The sequence below is a fragment of the Thunnus thynnus genome, chromosome 16 (genome assembly GCF_963924715.1).
Source record: "Thunnus thynnus chromosome 16, fThuThy2.1, whole genome shotgun sequence".
NCBI classification, from domain to species: Eukaryota; Metazoa; Chordata; class Actinopteri; order Scombriformes; family Scombridae; genus Thunnus; species Thunnus thynnus.
This window is the reverse complement of record NC_089532.1, coordinates 13064803-13091433: the sequence shown is the minus strand read 5'-3', so window position 1 is coordinate 13091433 and position 26631 is coordinate 13064803. Positions and strand designations below refer to the sequence as shown.

The following is a 26631-nucleotide window of genomic DNA, read 5'->3' as shown; positions in this document are numbered from 1 at the left end:
TCCTCACCCTCTCTCTCTATTCATTCCTCCCTCCTTCTGACTTCCCCTCACCCACTTTACTGTTACTGTAGCTTGGCAGGCGAGCAGGGCAGTTATGCCGTAGAGCTTCTCTACAACCTTGCACCATCTCCAGTGAACATAAATTAATGGTGTAGAGCAAACAGGCTGCTGGCTGGGGTCCAGGAGCTGGCTTCAGGAGCCCAGCCAGCGATTGTTGTGGGGGGCCGTGGCAGCAACAGCAGTAGTAGTACTGATGCACTGCCAACCAACCAGCCAGCCAGCCAGCCAGTCAGAGAGGCAGACAGACAGACTGGGGGCCCTTTTGCTCTATAATAGATGCCCCAGGCCTCGCCAGTCCGCCTTGTATTTGCAATCATCACTGTTTTACTGTCAGAGGGCAGTCCACTGAGAGCGCTTATACTCATTGTAGAAGCTCTGGAGTCTGGAGTGAGAAAGACAGAAGTGTATGTTCTGAATGCATTGTGATCGTGTGAGGTGTAGATATGAGCGTACTTTCATTTGCTGTTATCAGAGGTTAGCATGCAGTGCGTGCGGTTTGTAGGTTGGCATCATGTGAGTTCTGTTTATAAGTTGGCATACTGTATCCGAGAGTGTGTGTGTGTGTGTGTAAACGAGAGAAAGAGGGAGGGAGGGAGAGTAGACGGGTTAAGTCATTGAGTCATGTGGCATTCTTGCCTGTTTTCAGACTGTTGTCAGGAAGCAGTGTAGTTCCCAGTAAAATAAAACAAACACCCAAAAACCTTCTACTCCCTCCCACTTCCACCCACCCAAAAACACACAAAGAGAGGGAGTGAGAGAAAGAGATGGAGGTAAAGTTGAGTCCAAAGATAAAAATATATGAACATCGTAATGGAGGAGAACAAAATTTGCTATTTGTATCTTTAGTTTACACACACTCACACCGTTCAAAAGAACTCCAGTTTACTGCATGAGCAATCCTTAGTTTGGGCTCAGATAACTGATAAGATAAATCAACTTGATCTTTAAAATCACAAAGCTTGATTACTTATATTGTATTACTTGTATTTTAATTCGTTATTATTTCTAATTTGGTGCAAATATTTTTGCAGTTTATACAGATACATTGATTGTCATAGAAACATGAGGCTCTTCTTTTTTAATTGACAATTGTCAGTCTATCTGATGTTTATAGACAGAGTTAATTAAGTGTATTCTTCAATTTAAACCACACAATCTGTCAGAAAACTGCTGCTAAAAAGCCAGATATTGCGTTGTGCATAGTAAACAATCATGATGGATTCAAAAAGTCCACCTGCATTTATTTGTCATATCTGTTTGATCTCACGGTAATGCTGATATGCATTCAATCTCATTGTCATTTGTCACTGAAGCCAATTGTAACATTATTAACAACGGCAACTTGATATTTAAAATGTGCCAATCTTACGCCCTGCTCAATGCAGAATCCATATTAAAATGTCATTCCTATATTTGATTGCATTTATTTCTGACAGTGAATATTATCATCATCCTCCAGTCACTTTGATTAAAAACAAATAAGATTCCAATCAATGTGAGGAAGGCATATATGAAGGGAAATACTGGGATACAATATTGCTGTAAAACTTACATGAAGCCCATAAAAGCATTACAATGAAAAAAAATCATTATATAGAATTATGTCTGTTTGGCATTTGATGCTTTTATTAAGTGTAACACTTTAAATGAATAAACACCTTTTGGTTATAAAAAGTATATATGCACCATATCCAAGAGAGAAAATAACTGGGACTAAATCACACCAATCATTATCAGCGAAATCCTTTATGTTGCCATGGTGCTGGGGTAAACAGCCAATGGCCTCTGATTTCCTGGGAGTCATTAGCATGGAATAGGTTTGCAAGCCACTGCAACCTTGTGACCCTGCTCTATAACTCATGTCACACACTGATGATGTCATTCATCAATGGGGTCCACCAGCGGCTTGGGCAAGGGGCTGCAGGTTCAGTGGATGGAAAGGAAGGGGCAGAGCGGGAAAAAGCGGTGGGGGCTGAATGGAACGGCCGGGATAATGATCATACTGTGGGATCGGCAGCAAATAGATGTCAGGAGAGTATGAATTTGATATATAACAAGTGGGATGTTGAATGAGTAGATAGAAGTCACTGTGGGCGAAAGGTGTGGTGTGAAGTTAGAGTGGTCCAGCAGTACAGTAGATGTGGTTATGGTGAAATGCCAAGCTGGGCTCAGGGGGGGTTTAAGGACCGTACACGGCGGATGATGGAGCTACCTCAGCTTGTAATGTTCAGCAACCACAGGGGCCATTACATACAGCACTATCAGAGAGCACAGAGCACATCACACCCTGTAATTTAGCCAGCAGTCGGTCACACACATACACACACACACACACACACACAGCTCGATTCTCAATGACTAGCAGAATGTGATCCACCTGCACCTGTGTTTATGTGTTTGTGTTGATGTTCGCTTGTGCATTTTCAGGTCAGATGGAAATTGGACAACATTTCTGCGTCAGGATAGTGCACGCTCGTGCCATTAACAGGCTTTAGCGTAATTAACAGAGCCGTTTCGATCGGAAAGCAGCGCTGCCCAGACAACAAACTGAAGCTGCTCATTTCTGGCTCTAATTATTTATAGACTGGCTATTTTACGTTTTGCAGTCAATCCTCTTTTAAGGATATTGGCCTTGGTGTTTGTAACTGAACATATTGAGCGGATGCAAAGCTAGTGGGGAAATTATCAATACCATCTTTGATCTTTCTGTGTGTTTGTGTTTCATCCATTAAATAACCATGTCATACTGTCTCCTGAGGGTAGAGAAGGACATCTCCAGGAAGAAACACATTACATCAGATCTAGCACTCTGACTTTATATATTTTGTTTAATATTTATCCATCTATTCCTGTCACCTTTACTCTTTTCATATCAGAGTTTGTTTGTGCTCATTGGGTGATTTACTGACATTTTTTTTTTTTTTTACTGAGGCAATTAACATTAAGAGGTTACTCAGAGGTCTAAATAGTCGTTCTCCAATTTCACGGCTGCTGCAGCCTTGTAACCGCTAGGCCCACCATGCCGGCTTACTTCTCATGTCCGCCTGTGTGTGTGTATGTGTGTGTGTGTGAACATGGTGTGTGCCACCACGCACCATTTTCTGGTGCTGAGATTTCAGAGCTCCATGCTTTAAGGAAAGCTGCCGCAACATAAAGTGTGGGTGGCCTGCAGTCACAGTCATAAAAAGTGTGTGTGTGTTTGTGTGTGTGTGTTTCAGAGAGAGGGGGGGGGGGGGGTTTAGTGAGAAAGAAAGGCGAGAAAGAGAGTTGAGGACAGATGAAGAAAGAATTAGGGAAGGTTATATACATTCTGTGTATGTTTATATGTGTATGTTTATGTTTCTCTGTGTGTGTGCTTCACTGCGCATATGTGCAAGTGCATGTGAGTCTTGGGGTTGCAGGGTAAAGAGCTAGCCTGACACAGGGAAGGAAGGAGTGGGGGGACTGAGCGAGGGATAGGAGGGGTATGAGCCGAACGAAATAGGATTTTTTTTTTAGTGTCGTGTCTATGTGGTCAGAGTAGCCTAAATCTCCTTACTCAGGGGTTTTGTGTGCGAGGGGGGCTTTAACGTCCCCACTCTCCTTGATGAGACATCTTTCTTGTTTGTTCAAACCATTCATTACGTGGTGGCTGCTGGACGAGCTGTGCCCCTGGCCGGTGTATTTATCACCGAGCTAGAGCGCGCTCTGGCTGACAGTAGGCGATTGATGACCGGGTCTAGGCCTGAGAGGCTGAGGAAGCCTTAATACAATGTAAATGACCCACTCCCATTTCCAATCTAGGCTGATCCTCTCTCCACATCACCACACCACATCACCTTTAGGTACATCTCTATTTGTGTATTTGTCTCTGGATACGTGTATATGTTTGTGTTTGTGTGCGTACATGTAAAAGAGTGGGAGGAAGTGTTTGTAGCCTACTGTTATATTTGCCAACATGCATGTTTTGATCGTGACCGAGGTCACCGCTAATGTGAAAACGCCAAGGAAGCCCAGGAGTGGAAGAAGGGGGGAGGGAAAGAGGCTGCACTCTTATTACATGTTGTTCAAAACGGTCGAGCACAAACACACACACACACACACACACACACACACACACACACACACACACAGGGATGTAGACATATATATCTGTTCCTTTGGACATTGTGCATACTGTGCATGCTCTTGTGTGTGTTTACATACACACATACACACACACACACAGTAACTCATAGAAATTGCTCTGTCTTCCCTAGCCAAGGAAATGTCAGCACCTGGCAATCAAAAAATGTATTTCTATGCAAGCATTATCATCTTTCCTTTGTTAATGATTTTAGCATATTAAAAGGGACTACATATACAAGTACAAATCAGATTAATCCCTCTGTGCAGCCGGGATTCATTATTTGTCCAATCTCAGTCTTGTTTGTTATTAATTGAGCACATTCCTCAAACCATTTTTTCATCTCTCCTTTAATTAAAATAGACTACATTTAGACAGGCAGGACTACCTGAAAGGAGAAATTCTCCTCTCTGCTGATATGAAACCACACTTACATCAATTATTTCAGCAGTAAATGAGAAAATTGTTCTTGAGCAACTGTTATCATTTCAAGTTAAAATTGAATTCAATTAAGACAAGCCAGACAGACATTACTAGCTGTATGAAATTTGCTTTCTCAATGGGTGAGGAGGAGGGAAAAGTGCTGAAAAAAGGTATAAGACTAAGTTGTGAGGGCTAAAGGTGTTTTCCTTGAAGGGGAAGAATGTTAATGGAGCTTGAAACCACCCGCAAATAGAGGAGGATTTAAGTGTCACCTTTTAAAAGGAATTTTTTGTGTGTTGTGATCTGCAGGTGTCATGTCTATGAATATTTGTATGCATCTGTGTGCATTTCAGTTTGTGCATGCGTGTGTGCTTGCGTGTGTGTGTAACTCCGTGTGTGCATGCATGCTCTCTGTCTACAGCGCCTGAATGAAACACATAGTGTCTCATTTGTTTCGTTTGCGTGCGCCCCGACTCCTAATCTGGCCCTTAAAGACATCTGTCACCAGCGATCACTGTTGTTTTGTCATGCTTCATAGCAGGCCCAGGGGGAGCAAGGCAGCCCAAGGTCTGCCATTTATATCAGCCCATGTTCTCTAGATTGGACCTGACACAAATAGTATCATTGCAGCCCTGGTCGCAGAATTACATTTTCAGGTAAAAAATCTTGGCGAGGCAACGGAGGAGATTTCACAGCGTTCTGTTCTTTTAGCGTTGGTCTGTATTCAGCTGCTCTCTATGAAAGAGCTACCACCAAGATACATGTCAGACATTCAAGAAAAGATAAATGTATTCACTGCAAATCTGCACCCACTCATTCTGTTGCTTGGTATTATAAAAGGATTCTCAGACTGCTTGAAAGTCTTCTCAGTGTGTGTGTGTGTGTGTGTGCGTGCAAGCGTGTGTGTGAATGTATGTTTTCTGTGTGTGGTGTATATGTTCAGTGTGTATACTGTACGTTGTTTGTGTGTGGGCGGGAATAGGGAAAGGAAAGGGGGTTATCACAGTTGACAGTTGTGACAAAGTTGTTTGGCCAGCTCTGACAGGTTTAGCACTGAATTGTGTGTATGTGTGTCTGTGTGTGTTGATGGGTGGGTGGACATATGTATGCTGTGAATGTCTATATTGTGTAGGGGAAGGGCAGGGTTGGGTGGAGGTCATGAGAAGGTGCAGTCTTGGGTTACACAATACAACAAACACGGGAACGTATTGAATACATAGTGTAATAGGCAACAGCCAGGAACTTGACTCGGAGCATGTGTTCCCTTTCCAGCGCTTCTCTTTATGAGTGCTTACATGCGTGAATATTTATGCTAATCTGTACGTCAAAGAGGCTCATGTGTGTGTGTTTTTCTCTCTGTTTGCTCCTGCAGCACCCATACCCTTCTGAAGAGCAGAAGAAGCAGCTAGCCCAAGATACAGGCCTAACCATCTTACAAGTAAACAACTGGTGAGTCAAGATTTCCGCTCGCCCTATCTCCACCACCAGCATCGCTCTGCCTTTCATTTTCAAAAGCCTTCGCCTCTCTCTCCCCACCAGCCAAGACAGCTAATACTCCTAAAGTGTGAAAACCGTTTATGTGCAGCCCTCCCCAATGCATATAGACACACACAGAGGTGCACACGTAGACATACACACAGACAACCTTTGTAACATTATTATATGTAAGCTACCAGGATGTTCCGGTGTTATCGGCAAAGTGTTCCGCGGCTAAGTCAGTGGTCTTTGTGGTTTGATGCACATGTATTCAGTTGGATATATTTAAGGGAGAAAGGCAAAGATCATAAGCTATCCCTACAGCCCCCACACCCACCCCACCCCTTCATCCAAAACCATACCTAGCTCCGCCACTGGTGCCCCCACAAAAAGGCAAAACTGCCTTCCACCCCCTCCCCGTTTTACAGAAGCTATATGGTGGATTAAGGTTTTGGTGGCCTGGCCAGCAGGGCCTTTGTAGATGGCTTAGCACATAACTGGGGGTGGTGGATTAAATAAAATGATCACAGAAGCAAAGAAATGATACAGGAATTACTTATCAAAATACTAGCCCAGGTTTTATCTGCAGCTTAATTTTGTTCAGTACATTCTCAGGGTGATGTTCAGATTAATTGAACTGACAGCTTCCTTTCAAAATTCAGGGAAGGTATTTGCACGGATTTCAGGTCTTACACAAACTTAATTATATGGAACCCCATTTTATCATTCTAATTCCATGTAGCGGGGGTTCTATTTACAAATGACAAGTCTGTGCCTTTTATTCACAGCTTTCCTTAATATATTTATCAAAGCGGGTTCATTTACAAAGTGCTCTATCTGTTGGGTACAGGCAGGCCGACATTAACGAAGCTTTTAGGTTTATCAGACTCGCAGCCTGACAAGCCACCCGAGGGTCAATTGATTTTTTGGTTCCGTGATTCATTTTTTTCTCATTTTTCCTGGATCACAATGAGAAACATGCCTGGAGAATTAGCCTGGTTTGTCGGCCTTATCTATCAGCCCCCCCTCCCTTGTCCTCCCCCCTCCATCCTAACATAGTCTCTCTCTCTCTCTTTCTCTCTCTCAATCTCTCTCTCTGTCACCCTTTGCTTTATTCCCTTCTAGCCAAGGGAAGTCTAGCTACTTAAATTGGCCACAGGAACCGCTGTTATCAGACTTTAATGCACCCTACAGTGTGGATAGCATTTCAATTACACCAGTAACCAAAGATTAGCCCCCGCTTGCCTGTTTCATGCCTCGTGCCACCATTTCAGGACGCCACGCACCTTACCTACAGGAGCAGAAAATTGAGTTGCCTTGCTTGTGTCATGGTGATTAATGCAGAAATAGTCTGCTAACCTGGGAGGAGAGAGAGAGAATAATAGACAGAGACATAGACATAGACAGAGATAGATATAGGAAGAGTCCCTGCCTTCTCAGAGGCCATGAAATCCAAGCCTGGCACTGAAATGCCTACGATCCATTTATAAAGAGGTCTGAAAGAATCTCGCGCTGGGTAACATCCTCATGAGCCCTGCTCATGACACACACATACACGCACATGCATAAACACATACACATAGGTGGTCATGGAGCTGTGTATGCTATGTAATGTTACACCAGCCATGTTAACAAAAACACACCAGGAATCAATTTTCACAAATAAAGTCATTAGAGAGGCTCAGACTCTGCTGGTCTATCTGCGATGCATTCTGTGGGAACTGTCAACTCGCCTGGCGGATGCTTCCACGTTGTTGGTTATTTTACGGTGAGGGAAAGATGAGCGAGAGAGAAGATGCTGAAGTTGTCTTTCCATCTGTAACCACGTAGGACAGTGAGTTAAATATCTATCTTTGTTTGGGTCGTGCCCTTGTTTTTTCCCCTCTGGTGTCTGATTCTAGTGGCTGCTGAGATGTTCCGCCCAGGATGTGACAGAACTCTGCCATATGAAATTCCTGTTAAAAAATAAAAGCTCTTCAAATTCCTGGCTGGGCCCTTGCATTGTTCTGTAGTTGCCTTTGATGCCTGGCCGCCGCCACGTTACCAGCTAAAGAGAGGGAGCGAGAGATAGAGACAGAGGGAGGGAGAGACAGAGGCAGAGGATGAGTGGGGGTGGAAAGGGAGGGGATGGCCGCCGTCTTCGGTTTCCAGAGCTCTCCCTCGGGGAAAGGATGTGCTGAATCAGGGCTTTGTCCGCCGGCACAATCGCAGCCCAGCGAGGGCACAAGGGTGCTCTGTGTGATAGTCAATAGACAGTGCATTTCGCTCTCTCCCCTCTTGCCCCATCAAACCTCCCCGAACTATACCCTGCAACCTCCCTTTAAGTTTACCTGCAGCTCACCTGTACACACAGAAAACAAAACCTATAGCAGACCACTTGCAGCTGGTTTGAAATCTTTTGTCTCGGTACCAAAAGAAACAGCTAGTTCTTCATCTAATCCGTATCATTCGCTAGCAGCTTCACCTGTTCGTAGCCCACACCCCATTAGTCTGATATTAATAAGGAACAAAGGAAAAGGTTAAAGTCCACAATCTCACTGCACTGGTGTTGAGCCGATGAGGAGGAGGACTTGACTGTTAATGGTATCGTCTGTATGCATAAGTGTGTGTGTACGTGTGCGTTACGCATTTCTAATGGGACACTATGCTCTCTCAGTATGTACTAAGATGTTATGAGCATACAGTATATCAGGACACCATTAGTTGACCATTAGGTAGTGTGTTTGCTCTGCTTACATTTGAGACAACTGGCGTCATGCTAACAGAATCGGGGAGTGGTCTGACATGTAATTGCATTTGTTTAAGATTGCAGGAAAAGGTGAGGGACATGTCACACACGGCATTCTGGGATAGTGAAGTAGGTGAAACGGCAGACTCAGGTGTCTATACACTTGAGAAGCATTTTACAGTTTACAGTATCTAGCGGTATATTTGCCTGCCTCAGCAGCTCCTGGTGTCCTGCTATCAGTCTGGGCTAAATGGGGCCTGACCGAATCCTTTCATGTCTCAGCGTCAGACCCAGCACGATGTGCCCTCACTCACTGCCGTAAACACACACACACACCAGCTATGCTGCCATTATTTACCGCTGCAGCAGTGCACACACACACACACACACATATATATATAACCACACGCACACAGGGCTATTACATGGGCCTGAGAGATGACGCCGATGACAGATGACTGAGAGAAACAGCATCTAAAAAAAGGAAGGAAATCGTCCCCTCATTATTCCCTCATCTCACAGGCAGCCAGTTGGTCATTTCCATGGCAGAGAGGAGAGAGGCAGAGAGAGGCAGAGCGAGTCAGAGAGCGAATATGTCAGTTCTTGGCATCTATGATGACTGACTGCTGTGCCACTGGAGCACTAATAACAATAAAGAGGGCACTAAGCCACACTCTATTTTTACTTCTCTGCCTCCTCTCTACAGCCCAGAGGGAATACATGCATAGACACATACACATACACACATACATACACACACACACACACACACAGGGGAGAGGCTCTAATTAGCAGCAGAAAGGAATACAATGAGTGAGTTATTAAGACACGGGGCGGATCTCAGCCAACCTTTGCCCCCTGTCGGAGCACAGGTCACATGATAAGGGAAGTATATCCGCCAGACGACGGCGCCAAGCAGCCTGTGCCCACTGAGGAGATGAAATAGGCTCAATCTCTTCGGCCATGCAAGGCAGGGCATGGTACACTGATTGTTTCTTTAAAGAATCCCCCTTCACCAGAAAGATAAACTCCACTTATAATAGACATTCATTATATCACCTTATATATTTTTTTTTTGTTTAAATTATATTTTAGCAACAGTAAAAAAAAAAAGCTTATAAGACTTCACCATCAAATTGCAGTATATGCAACCCATTGTATGGACTGTATGTGTTAGAGCTACGGTGTCCCAAAAGGATTTCCGTGTCCAATCAGTGGTCGTGTAAGGCTGGTGTACAGGGAGAATTAAAAAAGAGATACAACGGTGGTTTTTACTTGTTTGTCTTTACAACTCTTGCCTCTCTACATACAGTAGAATCCAGACTCTCCTCCCAGATTGCGTCCTGCTGTAGCAAAGCATGGAGATAAACTGAGTTGAACTAGGATGTCTAAACTGGCTGCTCTGGTGCTCTCTTCACAGTATGATTCCCATTTCCATTCGGATCTTGTTTTTTTTTCCCTTTCTCCATCTCTTCCACAGATCCCCTCAGACATTTCAGAGTTTAAATCACCCAAATTAGGTACATACTGTAGAAGCCGTACTGCAGGTTCACATGCAAAATGTTATTACAGTAAATCACATTTGTTTGTACTATCTGAGAACAAGAAAGAGAAAAACCAAAGCCAAATTTGTTCCTCCACTTAGCAAAGCATTTTCCAACCCCTTTCTCAGTCCAATGAGACACTTAGGAACTCTGGCTTTTATGATTTTTTATTATTTTTTATGATCCTCTGGTTTGGCGGGCTAGCCCATTATGAAATGCAAAATAATAACTAATATTTTCCAAATGTAATATAAAGCTATGAAACTGGCTCAATTTCAGGCTCTGTTTTTTCCAACTTCTTTACAAGTATTTAAGTCTTATGAATGTCACACATGCTTTTGAGCTCCTTTTTTCCCCTCTCTTCACGCTCCTCTATATTACTGCCCGTTACTTACTTTTCTGTCTCTTCCTTTCTGCCGCATTGGTGGGCTAGTTGACTGAAGTTGTTGGTTATCTGTCTAACTTTGACCCAGATGGAAATGTCAGGCCTTTTTTTGGCTGCAACCAGGGACTCCCGGCAGTGGCCATCTTATGCCCCTGGCTTTCTAAATATACAGCTGGAGTGCGGAGAGGTTGCGGCTGTGTGTGTGTGTGTTTGTGTCTCTCTAGCATGAGTGTATATGTGCGCCTAACTGAGAGAGAGAGAGAGACTATCGGGGCGCTGCCAACACAGGCATCATGATCCCTCTCATTTAGGGACCGCTAATTGCCAGTTAATTAGCAGAATTGACTCTGTTGTCAGATCCCAAGTGCCAGCCCCCCTACCAACACCCCCTACCCGCTAAGTTCATTTGATCTGGCTGCTTTCTTGATGCTGTAATAATAATCCCATTTTATCTGTTTTGGAGGGAGAAACACATTTGGAAAAAAAAAACAAAACAAAACATATTTTCATTATTGGCAGAGTAAAATAGAACAGACCCCCAGTTGTAGTAGGTCTCATTTTGTTTTTCATTTTGTTCAGCAGTTGTTACAGATCCAAATATCTGTTCACAGTGCAATCTAGAAACATGCCGTACTCACAGGGTAAGCCATGGGAGTCTTAAACAGCTGATGCTAATGTGTGCTGCTGTGTTCATGTGTGCGCTCGGAGTATATGTGCTGCGTGTGAATACATTAGCACATGCCGCTTAGTCTGTTGAAATCCTCATTGTGATTAACATGGCCCACTCCCACTTTATCAGGCACTGGGGGCATATTGGGTCATAGAATGGCATGGACACCCAGCATGGCCACGGAGCAGGCCAGTGCCAACCTCTGTTATGAAAAACAGGTGTTGCTTTAATATAACTGGCACTGTCGGGCAATCACACACAAAAATCAAGGTTTTTTTTTTACTTGTTTTCCCATTACAAGCTCAAGACTCTCCAAGGCTGTGGAATTCTCCCAGCAAAGACGGCATGCAAGGAGAACGAAGCCAGACGAGGCGAGATAGAGAGGCAAAGAGCTGAAAGAGGCATTACAGAGAAAGCATTAGAGAGAGATGGAGAGAGATGGGAGGAGGGAGGTCTTTGTACTTCTCTGCTCCTTTTGGCTCTTTTATTCCTCAACGGCTTGGTTTTATTGGTGGGTCGTTTAATAACAAGGGCTCTGCGTTTGAAATGAAGTCGAGCTGCGTTTGCGTGGGCGAGCCTCCTTTTTTTTTTATTTTAAGATGGTAATTTCTGTACTAGGGGTGAGAACTGGAGAGAGATCGAGAGAGAGATCGAGAAAGAGAATACACCAGAGAGAGAGAAGGGAGAGCAAGAGGGTGAGAGTGTGGGAGAGGGAGAATTCAAGGAGAATACAAGGGAGGAAAGTAGGTTAATTTATTTCATTTGCAGGAAGAGAGAGAACTTAAAAAGGAAAAAAAAAAAAAAAAAAAAGGTTGGTGATAGTGAGAAAGAAAGTGTAAGATGCTGTTTTCATGAACAAGCAGCTTAATGCACACGGGCAGCCACAGTAAGCCTGCCAGAATCTCCCTGTGCCTGAGGCCATCTGTGAGCAGAATAGCAATTTTATTACTTTGTCATTAAACCAATTTCACAGCAGTATTGTTTGTTAATGAGCAGCCGCAAACGAGCGAAGATGTCACGCACTAGAATAGCAGCAAGATTTGTGACCCTAGTTCTCCTCTGTCTTCTCCCAACCTGTACCTCATTCTTATTCTTCTGCTCTTTCTACCGTCGTCTTCTTTCTTAACATCCTTACTGTCATCCTTACTCTCTCCCTGCCATCCTCCCATCCCGCTCACCCCCTCCCTCCCCGTGTTATAGAGGTCCTTGGCTCATAAAGGGAAACTGCTGAAAGATAAAATGCAAAGTCTATACAGTCAAGTCTCTGTTTATGAGCTTCCATTTGCCTTTAGAGCTCATTGGGACGAACGGTTTCTCCGTGGGCTTTCAGGGTGTGCAGCTGGAAAGCCTGGGATATTGGCCTGTTATTTAGCTCTAAAGCCTAACATGGGTGCCAACGGCAAGTGCCAACAGAGGGAGTAGGTGTCTAAATAGGTGCATAAGTCCTTTGGATTGTATGCTAGATGATGTCATGCATTTTTTTGTGATTTTTTAAAAAGTTGTTTAGAGTACCAGGCTTGTTCGTTGCTTATTTGAAGCATTTAATTAGTGTTATAGCCATGTATTTAAAGGAAAGTCTAACTTCAACTCTTGTAGTTGTTGGGTAAGGTATGTTTTCACGAAGACGGCCGTGTGGTTCAGCTGCTATGGTGCTATATGTGTCTTTATGGCTAGTCACTCTGTTTATGTTTTTACTCCGGAGGTCAGTTGGCACAGATTCTTGGTCTCTCTGTGGCTTTTGACTGAGAGAGAAACAGTGAGACCGAGAGAGATTTAAACTGGAGGCCCCAGAGGATCAGACAACCTGACAGAGTAGATTTGGAATAATTAGTTTTATCTGCTGAGGGAGATAGCCAGAGGAGCTGTGTGGTAGCCACAGGGTGTTGCTATGTGTGTCATGTTGGTGATGTGTTGCAGAAGGCTGAATGTTGTGGATTGGTTTTTTGTGCATGGTGTGTTTGTGTTTGGAAGGAAGGGGGGGGGGGGACTAAAAGGGATAAAGGTGACCAGGTGTAACAGAATGGCCTTGAGGGTGTGTGTGTGCGTGTGTGTGTGTATGTGTGTGTGCGTGCGTTGAAGCCAGAGGACAGGAGCTCCTTCTTAGGCTGAGCTCTTTAAACTCTGTGAACCTCTACTAGGTATTTTCTCTTTGTCCAGGCATGCTCATTCTCTCACTCTTTCTCTCTCTCTCTGTTTTTCTTTACCTCGCTCTTTCACGCTTTGCACTCCCTTTATCCCTCTTTCCTCCGCCTCTGTTTGGATATACAGTAACCACGTGTAAATAAGCATGCTCTTCTATCTTGGTTTTGTTTGTGTTGGTGTCATATTCAAAATAATATCCACTGACCTTCCTCCCCTCCTTTAAGATACAATGAGAGTGAGTGTGTTTGGATATGAAAGGGAAAGGCAGTTGTAATCACATCCCAACAACACTCCACTCTATTATTCCTACCCGTTTGTCAATCAGTCAATCAATCAATCAAGTTTATTTGTCATATGCAATCATTCAGGTACAATCATAGTGAAATACAATCCCGTCAGTTCCTTCAACTGTGCAATAAAAATAGATTTAAAAAGCAATGACGATTAATAATTTAAAAAATGAGTAATTATATATGTCTATGTGTATGACTGGGAGGGGCAGACTTGGCAGTGACCCCATTTAGGATCCAAGTGGCCGGTGTATGTTTGTGCATATTGTTTGAAGCTGTAATTCATGGCCTGGTGCCCTCTGTGGCTTTGAGGTGCAGTCCAATAAGCCCATCATGGAAGACCCTATAAATCAATATAGCCCTTTGTTTGTTTAAGCCATGCTCTGTCCCAGTTCAGGCCTGTTATGGATGAGATATCGGTAGTGTCTGTGCCAAGCAAGGAAAGAGTGGGAGGGAGGGAGGAGTCATAGGGCCTCTCCACAAAACAAATCCAATCTTAATTGGAACATGGCCCAAAATCTTGCCGTTATCAAACCTGGCAATTTGCAATTTGGGAGAGGTGAGACATAAACGGTGCAGCTTGCCGCCACCTTCTCTCCATGCACACACAAACATACACTGGCATGCACTTTGATGAAATTATCAGAGGTAGCTGGAGGAATTAGCCACTATTAGCCTACACTATTACATGCATAACAAGATGCAGAGATACAGAGGAATAGCTGGAGAAAAGAAGGGGGAGAACAATGAGGGGTACTATATTACCCTAATCTAGAGTTTCTCTCTTCCCAGCCTTATGAATATTTATTCCTCCCATTACTGACGATGATGTTTCAATTGGGAGTCTCTGTGAGCATGTACAGAGGGGAGGGAGGGCGGCAGGAATGCTTTTTCCCTAGTGGGGGTAGGGGGGGTGTCTGCCTGTAGCCCCCCAAGACATATCTGCTTTATCATCTTCTTGTTATACTGTATGGGAGACTTTCTTCAGCTTTCTCAAAGGTATGAGGTGAAGAAATGGCAAGTCTCCAAAATGATATACCTGCCATTTGATAAAAAGTTACACTATTTCTTCTGAAATAATAGCAGATATCAGTGTAAAACTTAGATATTTTTTAATCTTAACCTACAAAATGAAGCATTTTGGAGAATGGGGTCATTTGGATTTGCATTTCTAGACCCTTTATAGGAAGAATCATTCATGACAGTTCACAGGCTTAAATTTAAGGATCATATTCTGCAGTGTAGGCTGAATTGAATGTGGCTTTTGTGAGACACTATTTGTTTCAGGCTGTCACATATGAAGGAGGCCAGTCAAAGCTATACACAGTCAGTGGTTGAGCTGATCTGAGAGGCAGAGGGCTCGCTTCAGGCCACCAGGCACATCAGAGTCCCTGTGGTCTGCTCCTCAGTGTCAGTGGTGCTTCTGCCAGCAGTCCCCTCCACAAACAACAGCTATTTATATCACTAGCCTGCTGCTGGGCTTTTTAGCCCTAAACTCTGCTTCTGACCGTGCCTGCACATGTGTGTTTGTGTTCCTGCGTGTTCATTCTTATGTATGTCAAAGCGATTATGTGCAATTGAAACTCTAATTAATTATTCAGTAGGGAAGTCAGAGGCGAGCTGACAACATTTGACCGATGAATCTCGCGGTCGCTAATATGTGCTAGATGCAAACGCACTAACTCAGACACATCATGGAAACGTGCCTGGTGGAAACACTCACGCCACAGACACAAAGATGAGAAGATGATGACATCCCAGTAGGAGGGAGAATCCCTTTCCAAACACACACACACACACACTGAGTCCTGTACTCCCCTGTAGTCTAGCTCTTAAATACTCCAAGTGTAGCAGCACCTAAACCCAGGCATTAGAGTATCTTGACAGTCTATCCACCAGGTTTAGGTGTCACTTTTTAATTGCTCAAACTGCTGTGCATTTTCACTGCCCTAAATTCATGCTTAATAGTAAGGGGGGAAAGTAAGTGGCAACAGGAGATAGAACATGTGCATGTGTATATATGTTTGGGGGTGGGGTGGTAAAAATGGGGGCACCTTCCCTGTGCGCCCTCCCACTGGCTCTGCTTTCTGACTTCAGCTAATGCATTTGAGATTCAGGAGCGTAAGTTCATGTCTGCAAGTATGTGTGTGTGTGTGTGTGTGTGTACATGTACAGCACATGTATGTTCACAAGTGTGCCCGAGTGTGTATGTGTATTGTGTGAGGACGGAGCTGTTGAAGCCCCTCTTGGCAGGCCCCCTCTTCTTTTCTTTGAGCTGAACCCATTATAGTCTTATAAAGGAGGGAGAAGAGAGACGTTTGATATGAAGCAAAGGAAATAGATTGGCCTTATTTCCTGCCTGGCTGCTGCAACGCAGACACTTGTGTTGCCTAGACGATGCAGGCAATTGACACTCAATTTTGTTTGAAATATCACGCCTCTATCATGTCATTATCAGCTTCCCCTGGTAATCCACAAAGCCGCCCTGTTTGATATCTGACAATAAGGGGGAGTCACAGAGTCGCGGAATCTCTCACTCGATTACCAGGCGGAGAGGGAAAAAAGGGTCGAGAATGAAAGGGAGCAGAAGAAGATAGAACGAGAGACAAAGAAAGGGTGAAAGAAATAGAGATGGAAAGATAGTGCAGGAGAGAGACAGAGAGGCTAAAAAAGTCACACATTTGTATGATAGCAGTGAGAAGTGGATGGAAATGGAGATTATACCTGCCCTCCCCACAGAGACATACAAAGGATCCCAATGGGCTGGGCATTGTGGGAAAAGGGGGGAATCTGGGCGATAGGGGTGGCACTCTTCACAACTGAGAAAATGGGGCGATCTTGTAAACACACCCACTCATCTCAGGAGGACTGATGGGTAGGCCGGGGTAATGATAGTGCTGGATTCATTCTGTCTTTTTATTCTCCCTCTCTCTCCTCTGTGTGTGTCTTAGTAAGTGTGTGTGTGTGTGTGTATGTGTGTGTGTGTGTGTATGTGCCACCCTGCCAGCATGACTCTGTTCTATTTCTTGCTGGCCCTGCATGAAAGCAGGAAGCCCTCACCCACCCAAAAAGGTGAGAAACTGGCTTATAAGGAATGAGCGTTACCTTCCAGCACTGACGGCCTCTGTCATGCGCTATGTGCTGGAACCTTTGACGGGGGCTAATATTGACATATGCTGGATGTTTTCAGACGCTCTTCAAACAAGGGGAAACACAGCTGTTGGTCCCTCAGCTCCTAGGCAGGCAGAGAATACCTTTTGTGCACCTATGCACGTTAATAAGGTGTTGTCTTAAGGGAGGGGAGTGCAAGAGTAAGAGAAGAGGGGCCTCGCTAACAAGGGGGATGTGGATCAACTCTTTCCTTAATCCCCCTGTCTGGTGGTGATATTCAAAAATAACACCGTTAGTAAAAACATTCCAGGGCAGAGGTGCCAGCCTCTGAGGAAGGGGAGGTTAATGAAGGGAAATATTAGGGGACTGTCTGCGAGAAAGAGAAAGAAGAGACGATTCCAACCCCCCCCCCCTTTGAACATCTGAAAACTGGTAGAGCTAGGGCAGGTTAGCCATGCTGGGTTGCTACAATAAGGTCTCTTTCATACAGGTGTGTTGACGCCTGGGGCAGGCTTGGTCTCGGTCCATTCCATTCACCCTGGCTGATTTGAACAATAACTATCATATCTCTTAAAAGAGAAGGGAGGGTGAAGCGTCAAAAAGGAGATGCCTGAAAGCTGTGTCAGGGCCAAGAAAAACCCCCGCTGCTGTTGTCAGAGCTTGTTGATGTTGTAGGGAGGAAAAAACGGGCAAGCTTTTTTTTTTTTTTTTTTTTTTTTTTTTTTTTAACCCCCTCCCTCCATAACCCCACATTTTTTCCTCTACTCCTTTCTCTCCCTCCACTTCTGCACGGGATTCTGTGTTTTTGTGCCGTAGGACAGAGTGTGGTGAGGAGACAGAGGAACAAAGTGCTGCTGTGTGGAGCAGCAGCTGTTGCTTGCTGGATCAAAGGGGCAACAAGCGTGGTCTTCCTGGCCCAACGCTGCTCTGGAGGTGTTTGACAGACAGTCAGCAGCTGGGGCCGCACAGCCCGCCATGTAGGGGTCAGGCCGCTGGTCTGCAAGGCCCAGGGGTGACATGCCCTCACTGGACAGGGGGAAGAGGGGAGAAGGTGTTAGATGGGAGGGTAAATAGAGGGAGAGATGTCTATGTTTGTTTCTTCTGTTGTTTTTCTTGTTGTTGCAGTTTAGAGAGTTGACTTCTGGGATCATTGCTTTCTATTTCATCCAGTTTGAATAGGACTTTAAGATGTTTACTCTTTTGCGATGAGCCGGTGAATCCACACTTATTCATCATAATGCATAGACAGTAGTTGAAACCTGATTTTAAGGGTGAAACCATCAATAGAACAGGATTGCACTCCACACTGCAGCACCTCTTTGGTGCTGACAGAAATTCAGAGTGAGAAAAGAGAGACAGACAGAGAGCGAGCATGCCGCAGTGCTATTGATTTATTTTAATTAGCTGCTCGTTAAATCGTGTCAGTTTGCAACACAAATATATAATTCTTTGTCTGATTTTCCACTCGAGTCTTAATGACTCGTACTCCCCGGGTTTCAGAGAGGAATGACTTCTACAGCTAGACTGACAGAGCAATGCAAATGTTACTCATATAGGGCTGAGGGGGGATGCCACAAAAGGGCAATGAGTGGAGTAATAAAAAGGGAAAGAAAAACAGGTCAGTGAAAGTCCATGGAGGAGAGGTGAAACAGTCCCCCTTTGAGAGGCAGACAAAAGAGTGTGGAGGGGGGTATGGAGGCACTGTAGATGAGAGAAAGAGGGAGAGTGGGAGACAGAGGTATAAACTATGTAAACACAGTGGCTGCCCTAAACGTGGGCCCTCTCCGACGTTCCTAAAAAACGATCCTGCCTCGCTCCGCTTCACATCTGCACTAAATCAAACACTGGGGTGAGGTAATGTTCGCCCAGCTTATGTCTCTTGACTCCTGTTTTAACTTAAAGAAGGGAAGAAGGGATAGCAAAAGGGAAACTCTGCCTCTGATAGGATGAGCAGGAGGAAGCTTCCTCGTTCCAACCCTATCTCTTTGTCCTTTATCTTCATCCTGGAGGAGTGGAGCCTATGAAAAGCTCCTTTGTGATAGTTTATGATTAATCCACAGATACTGTAGGTTCAGTCTGGTGGCAAGCTATGTATAAACTGTTACAGGGGGCCTGTTAGGAGCATGTGAGCTGATTCAATCAGTGTTGTTGACACTACAGTAGATCAGTGTTGGAGGTTCAGTAGCCCCAGACTGCCCCACTGTCTGACCAGACCATAATTAGTGTTTGCTTATACTAAACACACCCTCCTCACGGGGTTAATTTGCATGCACTTCCTGGTCAAAGGACATCGAGTGTTTTTACTCCTCTTTTTTTTTTTGAGGGAAGAGGATCAAACTAAAGTTTTCCTCCTTTGATTCCAGTGAGTTGTGACTCAATCGCTGGGGGTTTGGAATCTTTATTTCTTTCTGAAGCGGAAGTATGGAAGCAATGAGCTTTAATAGGAACCAGAGGACAGTCATGTTTGCAAGCAGTGATCAGGGATTGAGTTTGGCGCGTTCTTGTTCAGATTGTGTTGCATCTAATCTTCCTGCAAAGACAGACGGGGGCCTGTGATTCTGTCTGACAAAACGTAAACTTGTTCCCTGTCCCTGGCAAATGAGCTCTGAAAATGGGCATGTGCAGGTCAACCATGAAGGCAATAAACTGTCAACAATTTCTGTGCCACAATTTCAAAACCGTCTCCTGTTTTTGCACAAGCTCCAGCGCTACATTTGGAGCGGTCTGGCGATCATTTCTCAGAGAGGACATGTTTAGTATTTCTCTGTTCTTCTCTCCTGTCTCACTCTGGCTCTGGCTCAGTTTCTTTCTTTCATCACAAACTCGTCAAACGAGTGACCCCACTCCTGATTGGCTGGGTTCCCTCCGATCTCCACAGCAATTGGCCGGCCAAGCAGTGAGGCTCTCTCTCTCTCTCTCCCATCTCCCTCCCTCTCGCTCTCTTGGCTGTGCTCCAGGGTAGGGTGGTTTGGCATGACGATTTCTCAGGGAAGGAATGCTGACAACAGGAGCGAGTTACCAGGTGTGGCTGCAAGTCAGTTAACCAGAAACAAGACCTTTCTGACAGATTGAGATGAGGAAGCAAGAAAAAAAAAAGGAGTAAATACAAGCACTGGGTCAGACAGACTGGTTTGCTGTGATTTCGTCTTCAGACTTTCAGTCCCCTTCTGCAGTATTTGTCAACATACAGTATAAGGCCCTTTCTGTCTATGATGATGATTCAGTTTGTTTGTTGCATATAAGGATATAGAAAGTCTCATGAATTAAAGGGCTCTGCTATATAAAACAAAGGCACATGATATGGTACATAGGATTGTGCAAGTTCCCCATTAGACCTAAGTCTCTTCTTCTTTCTCTGACCACCACATACTCCCAATCCCTCCACACTCACAGACACACTGGGTATAGCATAACATTGAATGTTAGCCAGGGTATTTAACACCTAAGCAGGCACTCTCTGAAGCTTCCCCCCCCTGCCCCCCTCCCTGTGTGTGTGTGTGAGCAGATATTAGTAGCCAGGGATGCGGTGTTGATCCAGTCTGGCGGAGACCCCGTGTCAAGTGGACTCCTGCTGCTCTGGCTCCATCATTCATATCTGCCTGTTATTTTCCTCTGCGACCAGCACAGTCAAAACACTCAGAGCACTAGTAAACTTACCACTGGTACCATCTTGTCATGGAGCAGGGTTCTCAGTCTCAGCGTACTGTATCTGCACGTACACATGTATTTGTACGCACGTGCTGGTCACGCCATTTTAGGGCATGTCAGCGGGAAGTGCTACTGTAGGCCAATTGGCAGTAGTGTTTGAAGAATGCGCTGACATGCACATACACACATATTGACGGACACGTGCATACGTATTCACATGCACGCTCTAAAGCATACTTAGCACTGCAACTGCAGTTTTTGATCTGCAACTTGAAAATGTGTTTAAGGTTTAATGGCTAGAAGAAGCCAGTTGCCCGCATTAAACAGCAGTGGACCACTGCCCCCACTGGCCCGCTCCCTCTTCTGGTAATGTACACATTCTGAGCTGTATCCCGAGGAATGACCTCCACACGACCCCCTAACCTTGCCTTTAATTATTTGTTTGAAGACAGCATGGAGTTCCCATGCTGAGAGGTACTCTGTGTACAATGTGTGCATGTGTGTGTGTTGATGTTTCTGTGCTCTAACATTGAGCAGAGGCAGGCCATAATAAGCTAGACCACCAGATGTAGATAATAAAACATGGGCTTTTGGTTGGAGGTTTGAAGCTAGTGTCCCCTGTGAGCCTCCTGTGTTCTGGTTAGTCTACGGACACACTGGCGGTGGTTGTGGTCATGTCCATGGTGTCGATGTGTGGATTTACAGCGCACATGTATATTTTAGCGAGTGGTTGGGAATTCTGAGTCCCCTGTGGTCAACCTCTGTGTCTCTCCCAGGGCCTTAGGTCCTCAGATCCATCCATCTATCCATCCATCCCAGTTGACTGGCCCTCATCTCTGGAGGATTCCTGGTTGTGTTGTTCTAAGCACACACCATTAGCAGCTCACGGGTCGAGGGAAAACAGTGTTATCAGGCCTGGCTCAGATAATCTCAATTGGCTTTACTCAGACTGATAAAAGGTGCTCTAAGGCCACGAGAGGCGCCCCCCACTCCCTCTAGTGCGCCACATCGCCTCCCGGTTACTGTGGCAACTTGTTTAGCGTACAAAAACAGAGCCTTTGTGTGTGTCGATGTGATATGGTGGTAGTTCGCCAATAGGGAATGTTGACAAGAAGCAGGTCCATCTCAGAAGCAGCTTGCAGGGAAAATATTTGAATATCCATATGTTCGTCTACACAACACTGAGCTGTTTTCATACTCAAAATTGCCATTTATGGAGAGCAAACACCCTGATATCTAAACATTTTCCTGTTTACTACATGTCATACATTTCCAGTAAGACGGAAAAACACAAGAGGAAGAACACTACAAAAATAAAGTTGCTCTTTGATCATACAGCATACTCTCTGGTACATCAAGTATTTCCTTTTGCAGTCACTGGAAATCGTATGGGCAAATTTAGCACCTGGGAAGAACATTCCTAATATTATGTGTGTTTATGGTTATGTCCCAGAATAGGTAAGAATGCACATGGTTGTGATTTTGAGCCCCTTGGTGCGTCTAGAAAGGGAGAGAGCAGGACATATATTTTGCGTTGCACTCTGAGCTTAAAGAGGGAGTGTGATACCAGGAATGTCTTACTGTTTACTTGCTCAGCTGGTTTTGATGCTGGAAGCGTCTTTCTCTCTTAAGCACCACAGGCATTTCTGACAGCATTGCTATCCAAGAATGCTTTGTCTCCTTTGTTCTATTGAAAAATACGTTCACAGTTATTAAAACTTAATCCTCAGTCCTCCCCTAAATCACAAATCATACATACCAATCTTATAATTTCCAATCCAGCTCTCTCATTTGTGCACCCCACCTCCCTTCCTCCTCCATCGTCCTCTCTCATTCTCATATGGATGTGTTTCATCTTTTTCTCTCGGGGGCCCGCAGCACCCCTGCGTACCTGCACTCTGGATGCCCCCTGGCAAATGAGCACCGCGTCTCTCTTTTCCCAACCGTGCATTTTGTACGTTTAACCATGTCACTTTGAGCCGGGCAGATTACAGGCGTTTAAGTTCATTGGAGAAGGTAAGGGCAGGTATCAGGGCTTCATGGGGGATTAGGAGCCCAAATTGGTTCCAGCTCTCCCTTCCTTCTAATGACCAGTTCTTTAGCCGTACTGATGGTGCCATGGCCCGTACGTTAGAAGAGGGCGGTGAGGCCTTTTTTTTTCCCTCTCCTCTGCTTTTTTGGAACCAGCAAAAGACTCCATGCTGGACAGCTCCAACGTGATTTGAAACCCCCATTTAATATCAACCACATGGTGGTACCTGTAGTGCTAAGTCCATGCTCCTTTTTTAGTATGTGAAAGTGAATGAGATAAAGGCAAAGAGAGGAAGGGTGTAAAGGAGGAAGAAAGAGAGAAAGGTGGAGGGCTTGCTCGGCCTTAGTGGCCAGCTTGCATTTGACACAGCCCAAGGCACCCCATTCGAAGTTAAAAAGGTTGCCCCTGGCTGGCAGTCACCTCCAGATGACCTCTGGCTCTACACTGGAAAAGCCACAGGAGCAAGGCCGGCTGGGGAGGCTTTGTGGAGCTGCACTTATTCGCTGCTGTGGTGGTGATAAAACTTCAGACAGCCTAATTGATGGGCTCGCTGACATAACAATACCTTGTGAAAGCACGGAGTGGCCCATGCCTGGTCCTCATTTCTAGACAGCTGGAAGGGGAGCAGAACCCCCTACAATGCAGCCAGAGTGGGGTCCCACTGAGGGGAAGGGTGGAATTGGGGGTGGAGTGGTGGGGAGTAATGAAAGGAACCATTTGTATCCTGCACTTTGCTAACTTAAAGCTTACTTGAAACTTCCAATGGGTGATAGCCCTGTAGAACTAACATTGTTTTGGAGGAGGAACTTTATAAAATATACTATACATATAAAGTTGGTGCATGAAACTGGTTGCAAAAGTGACTAAGAAAGACAGCGAGAGGGAGAAATGGATGTGCCACGATGAGGGTTCTTCTGTGCCCAAGCTGCACTTAATACTTGAGGAATGTCTCCCTGGTGCCCATAGCAACCAAACGTAATCAAAAGCTTTATTAAAAGAGGGGGGAATAGATCATAAGGAACATTAAAAGTATCCCTCACTGGGTTCCCAAGTCAGCACACAATTGCTCTTTTGTTTGTTGCTGTTTTGTTGTGAGCTCCTCTCTCAAGGACTCGGTGGCTAATGTTGCCATTAAGTCATGCAACACTGTTTTGTCTTTGTGGTGGCTTGTGATGAATCTTTCTGTGTGTGAATGCAGGATGATTTAATGTTTGTTTTTTCCTCTCTGCCTCTGCCAGGTTCATTAACGCCAGGAGAAGAATAGTACAGCCCATGATTGACCAGTCAAATCGAGCAGGTAAAAAAAAAAAAAGAAAAAAGAACAACCCAGCTGACGTACAGTGGAGAACTACTCCTCTCCCTTTCTTTCCCCAGCATGAAGACACCCTTTTCAAATCCTTTACTGGCATGCACATCGTGCCTGGAGCCCAGCTTTTTTTTTAAAGGGGCGCCCTACCTCGACTTCCCCCAAAAACCTTTCTGCTCCCTCCCCTTCATCCCCTTTTCCATTTTCTCAATGTGATGTGTTCAGCAGAGGTGCAGGCTGTTTGTTGATTGACTCTAATTGGAGATTTCCCAGTCTAAGTGGGGAGAGAGGTATATTAGCACTCTCTCTGTGAATTACTAATTGGACACAAGAGTGCCAGAAAGGCTAGCAGCAATTTATGAGTTATCTCCTTTTCTAGAATGTTTTATTCTTAATTTTTATCCAATCCAGGGTTAGGGGGGTTCCTCTCATTTTTTCTGCTGCTTTTTATTTTACTCCCTCAAGAACTACAGCTCTGAATGTTAAAGGACCAGTGTGTAGAATTTAGTTGCATCCAACGAAACAGACTTGGCAGAAATGGTATATAATGTTCATAGGTATGTTCTGATTAGTGTATAATCAGCCGAAAATAGGAATTTTTGTTTTCTTTACATTAGAATGAGCCCTTTATATCTACAAAGGGAGCGGATCCCCTTCCACGGAGGCTGCCATGTTGCACTGCCATGTTTCTACAGTAGCCCAGGGTGGACAAACAAAACACTGACTCTAGAGAGGGCTTTTCAGGTTTTTCACGAGTTTCGCAGCCACCGTAGGTTCTCCTACATGCCTGGAAGGGGTGGGGAGAGGGAAGGGGTATTCATTTGGTCACAATCTGCAACCTCACCGCTAGATGCCACTATATCTTACACACTGGTCCTTTAAACTTCAGTAATTATTCAGCACATTTTAAATATCAAGACCATAGCTAATGATTCAAAATTTCAGTTTAACAGTATCAAATAATTTACTTTCAGTTTATATGATGTTTTGAATGAATCAGATCTGATGCAGTGATTTAAGGACTATGCAAGGGGAGATTTTCATTTATTTAAAACAGATTATAGAAATCATATTGTTAATTGATAACAGTTAATTTCTATATATATTTATTGTGGTCTGATTACAAAAAGCGCAGAAAAAATGAGTTGTAAACATGCCTCTCTGTGATCCCGTGGAATGATTCAGTCACCCTAAGCTTCATTGACTATGGCATTACCAAAAAGAAGCCAAGTAATTTGTCTCAGGGAGGGAAAAGCTGTTTTTGTTGATTAGCAAGCTCCCCGTCTTAAAAAGGTCCCTACACACCGGGGTGGAGATTGTTCAAACGAACATGAGCCATGATTAAAATGAGACGCACTTACAAATGTGGGCGACTCTTTCTACAATTACAGCGCTCTTGTGTGGAATATTTGACAGCATGCAACCAATGCGTGCCAATCAACAATCTCTCCAAAAACAGCATGACTAACAGCTCCCCCTAATCTTTGTGAATTACAGATTATCCAAGATAATGCTGTTATAGTCCTAGAATACACTGTTTTCTACAGACTCCAAAGAGCATTAGTTCATTAGGGCTAATAATAGACAAAAAAAAGATACAACTGAGCAAATTGATTGCTACTATATTGTCTGTATCATGACAGATATCAGGTAAATCATAATATTGAAACATTGGACAGCCCTGGGATTATTTTCAGAATTGTATGTTATGTCATGTTATGTTATGTTATGTGTTAAATAATACATACAAATATACACATTGTGATACTGATATATATACTGATTTGAGCAATGAGTGGGTGAATTGCCTTCTATGGCAGAAATTCTTCTCATCCTGTCAAACCGCATGCTTTCTTCTCTCAGTTAAGAGAACAATGTATCTCCTGTGAGTGTGGTTTTGAATGACACTGGCTGTGTGTGTGTGCGCGCGTGCACGCGTGTGTGAGTGTGTGTGTGTGCTTGCATGCACGAGGACCTACTGTATGCGTGTTTGCATGCCACGCGTCAGTTAGTGCGGTCCACAAACATGAGCACAATGTCTTACAGTATGTTTGGGCTGGAGCTGGGACAATTGCTGATTGTCTGGTGTGTTTTCTCTTCTTCTTCCCCCTCCCTTTTTCATGTCCACGTTTTGACTACAATCAGGTTTTCTTCTTGATCCTTCAGTGAGCCAAGGAGCAGCGTACAGTCCAGAGGGCCAGCCAATGGGCAGCTTTGTGCTGGATGGTCAGCAACACATGGGGATCCGACCAGCTGGTGAGTCCATCCATCTCGCTTCATTCGTCCCTTTTCCCTCCATCATGCCTGCTACACCAGTCACTATAGTTTTACCCACAGTTATCACAGAGCTGATCAACACTGATCCTCTTGTGTGTAGCATGACTTTTAGTCACCTCAGCACGGAGCATATCCCCAAGTCAGCAAACATAATACTAACAAGTGCTACACAACCACAATAACACTTCTCTTTGAAAGTCTTCTCACCATTCCCCCAGAATGCTGCCTGCCTGTCTTGCTTGTTTGTTTTTTCTCTAATCTAACACACCTGGGAAAATCCCTCACAAATGATCATAAAAAAAAAGGGATTTGCAGGATGCCATGCAAAATAAAAACACTTCTTCTCCACCTTACTGTTCCCACACCCTTGTCATTTTCCATCTGAAGCTAACCAACCTCATCCGCTCTATCAGTGGGTCTCCTCTACCCTCTCT

General features: G+C 44.5%; 1 protein-coding gene across 16 annotated transcripts in view; it reads left to right on the top strand.

Annotated features, from left to right (window-relative positions):
• Nucleotides 1-26631, top strand: part of meis2a (Meis homeobox 2a) — a 194784-nt gene that overhangs the window by 162951 nt on the left and 5202 nt on the right. For 11 of the 16 annotated variants that reach the window (XM_067613992.1, XM_067613989.1, XM_067613995.1 and 8 more), the window contains 3 exons: nucleotides 5961-6037; nucleotides 23853-23911; nucleotides 26066-26176. In XM_067613992.1, the coding sequence (XP_067470093.1) occupies nucleotides 5961-6037; nucleotides 23853-23911; nucleotides 26066-26176 (247 nt within the window). The remainder of the gene's footprint in view (nucleotides 1-5960; nucleotides 6038-23852; nucleotides 23912-26065; nucleotides 26177-26631) is intronic. The other 5 variants (XM_067613994.1, XM_067613998.1, XM_067614000.1 and 2 more) reach the window with 1 other exon arrangement.